This window comes from Pundamilia nyererei, unplaced genomic scaffold (assembly GCF_000239375.1).
Source record: "Pundamilia nyererei isolate P.nyererei 1_Seehausen unplaced genomic scaffold, PunNye1.0 scaffold00044, whole genome shotgun sequence".
Taxonomy (NCBI): Eukaryota; Metazoa; Chordata; class Actinopteri; order Cichliformes; family Cichlidae; genus Pundamilia; species Pundamilia nyererei.
Genome location: NW_005187445.1, coordinates 435,794 through 448,718, shown reverse-complemented (window position 1 = coordinate 448,718; position 12,925 = coordinate 435,794). Strand labels below are relative to the sequence as shown.

The window sequence follows — 12,925 nt, the reverse complement described above, 5'->3', positions numbered from 1 at the left end:
CTTTATGAACCATTATAAGAACATCTGGGTTGTCAGGTTGTGAAAAATAACATTTTTCTTTTTTAATCTTCAGTGTTCAGAAAGAGCTGATCTTAACTTCTAAGGAGCTTGTGAAGAATGCAACTGGACTTCTTTAAATTACTTTTAGATGTTTCACTTCTTATCCAAGCATTCAAGAGGCTTCTTGGTGCACTGCAATCCATTTACAACAATTTTTATAATAATGACTTAACATGGAGAACCCTCTTGGATGAGAGGTGAAATTTCCTCAAGAATTCAGTCCAAGCTCCTTAGACTACAATGAACTGGATGGCTGAGAAGGTACACAGACAAACTGATCTTACCTTCTGCACAAACGCTACAGTGCATCTGCACCACAATGCATTTACAACAATTTATTGTAATAATGATTTAACATTTATGTGCACTTAAAGGCTTATTAAAGAGAATGAACTCTTTGCCATTTATTGATGGGCTTCCGTACTGCCTCACTGTTTATCATCTCAACATGAATCAATTAAATATCTTAGTGGGTGCTTTATACGAAATTCAGTGGCATGTGGAAATGTAGGCTTTATATCACAGGGCTGACACAATGAAACCATATTCCTTAATGATTTGGTTGAATTAATATAGATTTATAGTCTAATTATTGGATAAAATGTAATATTTCAGCAATTGAAAAATGAAAACTAGCACTTAGTTTGTAGCACAAAATAACACTGATTTTCCTTTTTCAGGCAAGGAAGCTTAAAAGAAAATTAAAAGAAAACCTAAAAGAAAATTCCACAATGTTAAAAACAAATAAAAACAAAAGAAACCTCTAGAATTTTTAAACAACCCGTTGATATTTCATCTTTCGATATATTTTTTTTACCTGCACTTCAATGTTACACTATAATAAACCACCCATCCATCATTCCAACCACGCAAAATGTACATGAACTAAGCTTGCCTCAGGATGTTACCACAAACTCATCAATCCATTATTTATCTCCATGTCAGGGGTGAATTTGCACCTGTATTAAAAGCTAAAGATCGTACAAAATGTACAAATTAAGGTACAGTTTAATAATGCAGCCTAATAATTTGCATGCTTATAAACAACTGCAGATTTATTTAAATATTTAGTAAGTCTTGGTCATTTTAAACTCGCGATTACAAACCCCTTAGCTTCTATGTGCGCCTGTGTTACTGGTATAAATAAAATAAAATAAAATAAAATAATAAACTTATAATAATCACTTAACACATATTAATATTAATATTTAAAGAGTCTGGTCCATCCAGCCTGAGCCCAGTGTTGCCTTTTTTAATGTCACATTATTGGTTATGTGCAAAAATAGCCTTTGGACCCCACGTTTGCTCTTTGCCCTTTATTTTCTGGACCTCTGCATGCTGCGCTCTGATTGGCTGACGAACCTGCCAATCGTGGTGTCCTTGCTGCCCACTTCCGCCTACTTCCAGAGGCACCACAGTGCTCGGTTGTTTATTTTACCGGAGCATTAATTTTACCTGAACTCACAGGTATATGTGACTGAGCTGTGTTTAAATGTCCGTGCCAGTGTCGGCTGTGGTTTGTTGTTGACTGTGTTGATGTTGTTACATCGTTTTTTGCCCAGCGGACATTTACACCATCTGCAGCAGCGATGCTAAGGGCTCGTTAGCTAGTCTTAAAGCTAACTAATGGCTTTTTTAGAGGAGCACGGCGACTGACAGCCAGAGAGGAAGCTGTTTTTGTTTTGATTACATTACTCATGCGCTTGGTGTTGACGCTGCCGGTGTCGTTGTAGGTGGTGGGTGCTGCTGTCTGTGATGCTCGGAGGGAGGCTGGACTCCAGGGACAGGCCAACGGTGGAAACATGACTTCTGAGTAACCTGCAGCTACTTTGTCTGCTCAGTATGAACAGCGAGGAGGAGTTTTTCGACGCTGAGACAGGTGAGACATGTCGACGAAGGCCCAAATTAGTTAATTATATATAGTTATTTCCTGTATACTTACTTTGTTTTCTCCTCCTACTCCCGCTCTTGCTCATCATCCCCAGGGTTGGAGTCAGATGATTCCTGCGAGGTCAGCTTTAAAGATGCCACACAGGAGAATGGAGTGTGGGAGCGCAGGTGAGGGGCCGTGCACACGCGGGGAATAATTACGGAAAAACATAATCACTTCATTGACGCAGAGCTGTTCTGAGTGATCACCTCGATCCTCTGAAAGGTTAAAGCAGGAGTGATGGAGAGATTGATAAAGGAGTCTCCCTGATGCTATGATGTTTGCAGATGATATTGTGATCTGTAGTGAGGGTGGGAGCAGGTGGAAAAGAACCTGGAGTGGTGGAGGTATGCTTTAGAGAAAAGAGTAGTGAAATTTAGTGAGGCTGCAAGGAGCAAACAGAGTGAAGGTGCACAAGTACCTGGGGTCAACCATTTAAAGCAATGGGCAGTGCATAAGAGAGGTGAAAAGGAGTTTGTAGGTAGTTAGGAGAGGAGACAAGTGTTGGGGTGATTTATGACAGAAGGATAGCAGCAAGAGTGAAAGGGTTGGTGTGTGAGAGGAGGGTTCTAGAGATAGAGTAAGATGGAGACAGATGATCTATCATGAGTTCTGAACTTAGAGATGTGTGGTGAAGAGTGTCCCGTGCTCCTGCATCACTGTGGGATGTCATGCTTTGTGGTAGAGAGGAAGGCTCTGCAGAGGGTGGTGAAAGCTCCACAGAGCATTGTTGGCAGCATCCCCCAGACCACCGTCACCACAAACATCTACACTAGCAGCAAAAGGGCCTCTCTGTCTTGAAAGACCCTACTTACCCAGGAAACAGACTGTTTGTCCCACTCCCCTCAGGCTGGATGTTGCAGAGCATCAATTGCAGAACCACCAGACTGAGGAACAGCTTCTTCTTCAGGCTGCAAGACGGTTGAACTCTGGTGGTGCTCTGTAGTCTCTGCTGCTCCCAGCCAGAGGAAACAGACATGTGAAGCCACTTGTCTTTCCACTGCACACAATTTGATTATTTTTAGGAAATGGTCTTATTTGTACTGACACTGTATATACTTTTTCTTTTCCCTTTTTCCTGTATTGCTCTTTTGTGTTCTCTTGGCTTTTACACAGAACCTAGGTGCACAATTTTGTTTCACCTCATGTGAATACATGTGTTAGAATGACATTGAACACCTTGGAATCCTTGAATATATACACATTTAGTAATTTTCAAAAGGAAAAAAGAGAAAACCAAGATTCCAAGGTTTGCGTGTATTCACAGACTATAACGAGGTGAACTATAACGTGCATCCACCTCCTTATCAGACGCTTTTTACACAGTCAAATAAATGTTATTGCTGCCTGTTCAGATACTGTGCTCTTTCACAGTAGGCAAAGTCTCTCGCTGAATGGATGCTTGGTTTCCTCTTGCCTCTTTAAATTGCTTGCCACCATGTTAGCATTAGTTGTTCTCTATTAATGACACACTCGAGCTGAAGGCTGTTGACATCCTGAGTCCAGCTGAAGCCACGACATCGGTGGTTTAATTTGCCTGTTTTCTTTTTCTTTAGGTGGTAAAAGTGATCAGTTTCACTTCTTCCCAAATTCTCTTCCCCTCACTATTAGTTAGGGCTATTGATATGTACTAATATAGTAAATTTAAATGTCATTCACTATTTTTTTTGTGTATTTACAATATTAATGTTTGGGTGCACGATTTGGGAGCTACTTTGTATTAAAACACTCATTAAATCAGAAAACGAGGGGATATTATTTGAAAGAATAGTGTTGCATCTCTGAATTAAACCAATACTCATATATGACCTGCCAGTTGTGTATTACATATTCCATGTAATGCATGTCAGTACCAATGTCCACTAATGTTATATTAACATAAAAAGCATTGTACTGACAACTAATTTTACTAATAGATATTCAAACTGGAGAAAAGAATTTGGAGGACAGTTATAACCTCAGACGATAAAATAAATTATGTCTGTATTTAAGAGTAATTTAAAACTGTGAATTACATTCTTCAAAAAATTAAGCATATTTTAAATTAACTGAAATTTGTGGCATTTTGCATCATGCAGAAGATTGGGCATCCTCTGTATCAGCTGACCGAGTGTGAATAATGTTGCCAGAGGTGCTTTATTTGAGTGTGACAGATTAGATTAAAATAGTTTAGAGAAGATCACATCAACCCCAGTGGCTGCAATTGGTTTTGTCTGCTTTACCAACTCTGCCATCGCTGTCCTCTGCCAGAAGGTCTCTGGACACCTCTGCAGTAGATGTTCCAGAGGTGGATGGTCATGTGGAGTTAGCATGCTCCCATCTTATATTAAAGCTTCCTCCCAAAGACTTGAATGTTAGGTTTTGGTAATTAGTGATTAGAAATTATCTGTTGGTATGATTGTCTTTCTGACAATCTCTCTTCCACATGTCTTTATCCTGTCTTCCTTCTCTCACCCCAACCGGTCGCAGCAGATGGCCCCGCCCCTCCCTGAGCCTGGTTCTGCTGGAGGTTTCTTCCTGTTAAAAGGGAGTTTTTCCTTCCCACTGTCGCCAAAGTGCTTGCTCATAGGGGGGTCATATGATTGTTGGGTTTTTCTCTGTATCTATTATTATAGGATATAATGTACAATATAAATCAGAATCAGAATAGAATTAATCCCGAAGGAAATTATAGGTTACAGCAGGCAGCACGCTAATGGTGCATGCGCACTTACAAAGGAACCCTCTGACTAATCTTTACACAGACATCACATTGGGAGACATGTCAGAAAGGTAGGCTGATAGGAAAAAAACAACGAAAATACATAACACGAGGTGAGACGAGGAGAAAAAAACTCCGACTGAGCTCCTAATGGGAGAACAGTTTGAGAGCAGAAAAAAAACACCCCGGCACAAAAAGCACATGACTGTCAATACACCATAGAAACATATGACAAGCAACAGGGATGGGTAAAAGGTGAGAGACAGCCCGTGTAGACAGCGCATCTGGGCCTGCAGCATATGCACTGGTCCCCTTTGATCCACCGTCTGCATCGGGAGGGAATAAGCATTGAAGGCGTTTGGAAGGGGAGGGGGGATGAGTGTATACCTGCATGTAGAGCAGGGCGATATGACCAAAAATATTTATCACGATATACATTTGAAAATTTGCGATAACAATATAACTGACGATATAATTGACACTAGACAAAGTACTTTACAACTCCACAACTTTATTAGTGCTAAAAAAAATCAACGTATTTTCACTTAAACAAGCAGCTGTTTTTTTGCATTAAAGTTATATAAAAATTTTACCGTGCAAATGCAAATTCCTTGCTGACAGTTTAACCAAAAGGCATTTCCAGTGGAAATTGGCCGACATATCCTCAGCGTAACCATGTATAATATCCACAAAATTTAGAAAGAGGTTATACACACACACAATACGGTAATATTATGTTGAAGCACAGTGCGTATCACTCCACGAGGCTCCTCCCTACGATAGCCGTAATGCCCATCAAGCTGTGCGGGTTCGTAGCTTGGCAAAGTCGTACTAAAACATTTTCCAGCACCGTGTACGACATAAAATCGTTTCGAGGTCAGTAAACACAACCAGAATTCATACATAAGGCACACGGGATTATAAGGGGCACTGTTGATTTTCAGAAAAATCAAAGGATTGATTTTATGTGTGCCGTATTTTCCAAAGAACACGGTAATAACGACGGCCCGCTAGCATGCGCTACCAAAAATAGTGCTTTGTTGTGTATCTGACGGACGAAAGCTAAACCAGTGCCACATCACTGAAGTTGCAGCATTTTTACAAACCAATTCTGGTTCATCCATTTCATTCAAAGTGTGTGTGTGTGTGTGTGTCCAGACTTCAGCTGAGACAGTGTCCTTCGCCCTGCCAGGCTAAGTAAAGTCTTCCAGCCAACCCAGGTGGCCTTACGTAGGATAGGAAGAAACAATCTATGCACAGTCAACTATCTGGGTGTTTTTGTTCAGCTCCAGCCTTGAGACCACAGCTGGCGCCGAAGTGGTAGCCGCATGAAATGATGGTGGTTTTTACTTTAGTGCGAACAACTCATGTGAATTTCAAAGCTGTTCTAGCAGTCCAACACTGGTCTCTCAATCTCCCGTTGAAGAGCCGTGAGCTTCTCCACGATGTTATCCATCTTGCGCTCCATGATGTTATCAGTCTTGCGCTCAAAGAGCAGATTCTGAGAACTCAAGACTGCCATGACCTTCTCCAATATGTTATCCAATTTTCGCTCAGCGGTCTTATTCTGAGTGTTCACGGCAGCCTCAAACTTCTCCAAGATCTTATCCGTGCTGCGTTCAATGAGCCCATTTTGAGAACTCACGACTCGTCCAATCGTTTCAACACAGCGGGCAGCCTTGTGGGGTTTTGAACAGCCAATTCCGCTTTCTTTAATCTTCGATAAGCTAGGGCCAAGCCAGCTCCGATCAGCAATCAGCAAGAACCCTGTTATCATAGTTCCGAACAGGTAGATGTCTTCGATGTCTTCGATCGACAGTCTTGCCATCCTCCACTTATGCCACCCGTCCATCGTGTATCCGGCAGGGACACTCCAGGACACTCAGGCTCACCCGAGCCCAGGCTTCTCGTTGAGAAGAGGATGTCAGTTGTGTTCAGGGACCAGTTGATCAAATCCATAATTCCTCTTTTAGGTTTTAGAGAACAGACTGTGAGAAAGTGTTCCAGGGAAAGAGTAAGAAAATAGATGAGACTAGCCAAGGACACAAGACGCTAAGCAGGGAAGATAAGGGAAGGGAGAGCAGAAAAGTGCGACCGCCTTCGCCAAGAGCCAAAGTTAAGTAAAGCGCCTTGAGGCGACTGTTGTTGTGATTTGGTGCTATATAAATAAAATTGAACTGAGCTGTCCACCCTGCATATATTTTGGAATAAGAGGTAATGTCAGCATGCTAGCACAACTTTTTATCAAAGATCTAAGCAAAAGAGAGCAATAAGAGAGCTAATGAGAAATATGAGCCCCAAGCAGAATTGATAATGGCCTTGATATCTATTAAAACAGTTTTTGTTGCTTAATATCGTTTTTCTTATTCGATCCAGGAAAAAGCTGCCAGCTGAAATGATCTCCAGAAATAACTTCAGTGTTTGGAATATTCTGAAGAAATGCATCGGCATGGTGAGTCCTACCAAACTCATGTCTGTCTCCAGTAATATTGCTGGGTGCTGATTTTGAATCTATGATTTTCATTTCTGTGGTCACTGTGACATGAAATACTTATACACAAAGTTGCGTCATATTATAGCTTCATTAATGGTCTGTCCAGAGTGTCAGTACCTGTAGTTATAATTACTAATGACTACAGAAAGAAAAGAAAAAGTACTCGACTGCACTATCAAGTGGAAATATGTCCCATCACTATTGTGAACTTAAGCTGTGTGCATGCATCGGTGCAGCAACACAATGTGCTCATATAAATCCTGGTTCAGCTGTCATTAGGGGCAGGGGTGAGATATCTGATTTAGCCTATAGGTTTCTACTAGTTTCTAGCTGTGTCCCTATTATGTCATCTCTGGTTTTCACAATCTCCAAATGAAACTGTGAGAAAAGAAAGCTACAGTCTAAAAATTGTACATAGCCAGTCCTCTGCAAATAATCTGTTAGCTGTTTGACAACTACCCTTTCAAGAATTTTTGATATGAAAGGAAGGTTAGAAATTGGCCTATAATTAGCTAAGGCAGCTGGGTCTAGAGATGGCTTTTTAAGTAAAGGTTTAACCTCTGCCAGCTTGAGGGCCTGCGGTACATAGCTGATTATTAGAGATAGGGTTGATCAGATTTAAGATTGGAGTGATTATATTTTCCTGTTCTGCTTATTTTCACTTTCACATTTTTATTCTTGCAGTCTAGTAGAGCTGCTTTGCACAGTTAGGTTAGAAATAATCCATATTTGTCTTATCCCATCCCTCTAATCCAACTGTCTTCTGATTGGCTGCTCCTTGTAACCATGTGGGCAGAGCTTCTGTGGTCACACTCGAGCTGCGATGACCATATTAGGGAAATTTCCATATTTGCTGACAGCAAGGTGAAAGCATAACAGGTCAACTTTGAATAACTGAGTGCTTTTGCTTACTTAATCTCTCTGTTACAAAATCAGTCTTGACTGAACTCGTCTTTACATTTGCTTCTGTAAGTCATTTCAAAATAACCAAAATAATTAAATGAACATCTGAACTGTAAATGTGAATGTTGTGCTATTGTTACTCCTGCTTTTTAAAACCGGTGAATGTTTGTTGTAAGTTAAGTAATGTGTTGCATAAGTTGTTTGAAGTGAGGTAATTTCTGTCAGCCTTTGAGTTATTTTTCTGAATGAGAGTGATTGACTGTTTTTGTTGTGCTGCCACAGGAGCTGTCCAAAATAGCAATGCCGGTCGTGTTTAACGAGCCGCTCAGCTTTCTCCAGAGAATCTCCGAGTACATGGAGCACACTCACCTCATCCACAAAGCCTGCAGTTTATCAGACTCCATAGACCGCATGCAGGTACAGGCAGCACACACACGTGATGTTGTGATGTTTTAAAAATACTGTCAGTGTATTTAAATTTCTCCCAGAAATACATTTCCTCTGAACATTGCTAAGGAAAATAATGAACTGTTTAAAGCTCTTTTTCTTTCTTTTTTTTAAGTGTATGAACCAAAAATAAACCCAAAATAAACACTAGAAAAGCAGGAATGAGGGATTGTTTTCTAAAAATGACTTTTCACTTGCTGTCAGTGGCTGCAGCCCGGCTCTGATTCACGTTACATCTCTGTGACAGGTTGTTGCTGCATTTGCTGTTTCGGCTGTAGCATCTCAATGGGAGAGGACTGGAAAGCCTTTCAATCCTTTACTGGGGGAGACCTATGAACTCACAAGGTATTGGAGAGGATGGGTTGAAGCTTCATTATGCCTTTATGATGATACTTCAGGTCATCCAGTTATTTCAAATCATCTTTTTTAAGGGAGGACGAAGGCTACAGATTGATCTCGGAGCAGGTGAGCCACCACCCTCCCATCAGTGCCTTCCACGCCGAGTCGCTGAAGAAAGAATTTGAGTTTCATGGCTCTATCTACCCAAAGCTCAAGTTCTGGGGCAAAAGTGTGGAGGCTGAACCTAAAGGCACCATGACGCTGGAGTTACTAAAGTGAGATTTCCCTGCAGTTATTGATCTAGTGTTCTGCACACCCACTTTTCTGCTGGTGCTAGGCTTTTAGCTGCATTATTAAACTTTCATAACATGTTGAACTTTGGATGACCTCATGTTCATTCATGTTGAAGAAGCCGCAAGCAGCAGCTGGTTAGATTAGCGTTGTCATGGGAAAGGGTTAAACGACTAATCTGGGTCTGCTCAAAGCTCTCAAAATTCCTCATGACTTGGTCCTAATTAACTCTTTAAAACTATAAATAAAACCTCAAAGGATCCGGATTTCACTTATGGACTGAACAAGCAAGAAATTATGTTAACTAGAGCGTTTTAGATGTGCTGATACATGGAATTTATCTACACACAGTATTATCACATTGAACATGAGTGCTGTAAACTCACTCTGTTGACGTTTGACACACTGAGCAATTTTCCCCTAACTTCAGTCCAATAAAAAAATAAAAGCATCCAGTTAATTATTGGATGTTTGTGATGTTGAAGATGCTTTCTCTGTGAGGTTTTCAGATCATAGGTTCTTTATATTTTGCGTTTTACACCTTTTGTACTGACAAGGACCTTCCTTGTGGTTATTTGTACTACAACAGCATAATTAAGTAATAGATAAACCATTAAATTACAGAAAAGTTCCTGTCCTTAAAATGAACTAATATAGAAATTTCCCCCTTTTTTTAGAGTGGGTCCACAGGGAATTAATAAAAACTAGAATTGCAGGACAGTCTGGGTAATGACAGGCCAGAACTTTTCATGTAATTTTTCTTTAATTTATTGCATCGGGATTTCTTTTTTCATGTACAGAAACTGAGACATATTGTTAAACTTGCGTTTCTTTTTTTTATGTTGACTTATCTCAGGGATAAAATATGTAGTTGAACTTTTGTACACTGACGAAAAGGGGATTTACAAAGAAGGTGGCGATCGTATGAAACTGAGGTTTCAGTTGATTAAGATTCATTTGGCATCTAATGGGTTAACAAAATCTTCAGAGTTATTGTTATGGATGAGCAGTAAGTGTATTTAATTACGTACAGTTGTATTTTGAGACTTTTAAATTATATTTAGATGTGAAATGATGAACCATTGATATAAAAATCTGTCTTCCTTAAGCATGTATTCAGCAGAGTTATTAGCTCAATGAAATGTCATAAGCTGAGTGTTTGACAGATAAAATGAGGGCTTTATTAATATATTCCCTGCTGAAAAATAAGCGTTATTGGTTATTTTCCACTTCTTTTGGGTTGCTGAGTAAAACGCTAACTTAATATATCATTTTAGAAAAAAACCCACAGCATGCTTAACTCTCGAACTTGTATTTTGTATTTCATGTATTTAATATAGCACAGCAGGGGAAAGCCACGGGCTGATTTGCATCTTTTTTTCTCTCACTGCTGTGTTATATTAAATACATTATATATGTAATTGTGAGTGCTGAAGTTTTTATTATTATTTAGAAAATGTCGAACTGGTCCTTTAAGATGTTGTGATTTTGTGACAGACATAAAGAAGCTTACACGTGGATGAATCCAATGTGCTGTGTGCATAACATCATCCTGGGAAAACTCTGGATTGAACAGTATGGAACTGTAGAGATAGTCAACCACAGGTAATGGAAACTTGTATTGAAAACTTACAGCTTTTTGAATCACCGATATTTATTAAAGAATAATTTTGCCTTTAATTCGTCAGGACGGGTGATAAGTGTGTCCTAAACTTCAAACCCTGTGGGATGTTTGGAAAGGAACTGCACAAAGTAGAAGGTCATATCCAAGATAAAAGGTAAGAACCTAAGCACGTCATCACTGTCTGTGAATTTTAGTTGTGTTGGTTTTCTCTAAATGGAGTTTGTTGTTGAAACAGTAAGAAGAAGCGGCGAGTTATGTATGGGAAATGGACAGAGTGCATGTACAGCGTGGACCCCAAGGTTTATGAAGCGTACAAGAAGTCGGAGAAGAAGAGCGGGGGCGAGTCAAAGAAGCTGAGACAGGTGAGGATCGTTTCTGCTTTTACTGAAAGCTGAGATGAAATCCCTCTGAGTTTGCTCTCACATTTCTCTTTAACATGTTTGATGTGTGACTTTTTCCTCACAACTCTGAAATTCTTCTCTTAAACTGCATCTTTTCCTTTCACAATAACATGCAGTGGCTTTAGTAGAAGGTAAGGTGAAAGTGTATTGATATCTGTAGTGTGCTGCTGCTGTTGTCTAGTTATGTTGAGAGTGTAGTGTTGATTAGATCATTGCCAGCACTAATCCATGATGTCTTGCAATGACATGCATCGTTGCTTGAGAGACGTGTTGAATTTGTGGCGACCGTAGTTCTGTTAATCACCCGTTTGCACATGAACTGTTTGTAATGTAAACCCAAACTCGTTAGACGGAGTTGTTTAACTAGCTGTGTGTCTGTTTCTCTGTGTGTAGGAGCGTAGCTGTGAAGCAGAGGAGGCAGATGAGATGCCAGAAGTTCAAGAGACTGTGACTGTGATACCAGGAAGTGCCTTACTGTGGAGGATAACATCTCGGCCCGCTCACTCAGCACAGGTCGGTGATGAGGTTTGGCATTTCCTGCAGAAATATTGTTCAGTTATCACTGGAAAGTATTTGACTGTATAAAATCAGCCAAATATAATAAAAATCCCGGCTTCACACCCTCATAATGAGCTTGCTTTAGTATATTTAATGAGGCCATGCAAAATTATACAATCACATGGTGCTTTCTTTGAAATTTTCTGCTCATCTTTTTGCACAAAGAGTGCCTAAAGTTTAACTTTACTAAGCTTTAAAGGGAAGCACTTCATTGATCTCATGATCATTTGCAACAGAACTTAAATCTGCTTTTCAGTCCTGAAGATTTCATGCCTCTTTTAATGGTTTACAAATCCTGGAAAAAATGAGATGACTTGAGTCTTTTTCACCATCGAACTGACCGGAGGGCCCATTTTACAAGCGCTCTTTGAATGGCGATAACTCCCTTACTGTTTGTGCTAGAGACAAAAATTCAAATGGTTTTGAAAAGAAGAGAAGACGAGCTTTATGGGGGTATTTGGTGTATCACAGTAGCAAAAAGCATTCAGGAAAAGTACTGCTGTCTGAACAGACAGAAAAATCAGTTCTGCTTATATGTGCCCTACGATGTGCGCTTCACATTACCATGATTCCTCAACCATTTCTGGTCTAGAGAGAAAATGGTCGAGGTGGTTGTAAGTGGTAGTAGATGTAAATGGGTGCGAGGAAACAGGCAGCCTGTCACAGTAAATGGACTGGTTCAGATAACCAGCCTTTCTACTCAGTTGAGCACTCAAAGTGGTTTCTACAGGTCTCATTCACCCACTTAAATTAATTCTACCCTTTTATCTAAGCCTAATTGCTTTTTAAAATTCACACACCTAGCCCAAGGACACTTCAGCATGTGAGAGGTGTCTGGGATCGATCCACCACTCTACCTCCTACACTGGTGACCTGTAGGGAAGCACATGTCAGGTTACTGTGCAAGTTACAATGTTGGGTTTCATAAGAGTTTGCCATTATGATGTACCTGTAACGTCGAAGTTATGCTGAAGGTGTTGTACAGATGCACAGCTCATTCTGAGGGTCTTGGGTGTCAGGTGGGAGACATTGGTGACATCTTTCCTATGGAATGACCACACAATCTGCTCTCACATATGTATAACTGTGGAAGACGTGTGACATGCTAGCTTTACCTCATGGAGTTTACACCAAATGTTATTTCACATTTTAGTTTCCATTTTTGTATAACTTTTGA

General features: G+C 40.1%; 1 protein-coding gene across 1 annotated transcript in view; it reads left to right on the top strand.

The window, feature by feature from the left end:
• Positions 1-1,429: 1,429 nt before the first annotated feature.
• The window catches only part of LOC102197279 (oxysterol-binding protein-related protein 2-like), an 18,825-nt gene continuing 7,329 nt past the window's right edge, over positions 1,430-12,925 (top strand). Inside the window, exons 1-11 of the mRNA XM_005731812.2 lie at positions 1,430-1,527; positions 1,794-1,939; positions 2,046-2,118; positions 7,068-7,143; positions 8,371-8,505; positions 8,783-8,880; positions 8,967-9,149; positions 10,663-10,770; positions 10,854-10,943; positions 11,025-11,151; positions 11,584-11,703. Coding sequence (XP_005731869.1) covers positions 1,903-1,939; positions 2,046-2,118; positions 7,068-7,143; positions 8,371-8,505; positions 8,783-8,880; positions 8,967-9,149; positions 10,663-10,770; positions 10,854-10,943; positions 11,025-11,151; positions 11,584-11,703 — 1,047 coding nt within the window. The 5' untranslated portion in view covers positions 1,430-1,527; positions 1,794-1,902. The remainder of the gene's footprint in view (positions 1,528-1,793; positions 1,940-2,045; positions 2,119-7,067; positions 7,144-8,370; positions 8,506-8,782; positions 8,881-8,966; positions 9,150-10,662; positions 10,771-10,853; positions 10,944-11,024; positions 11,152-11,583; positions 11,704-12,925) is intronic.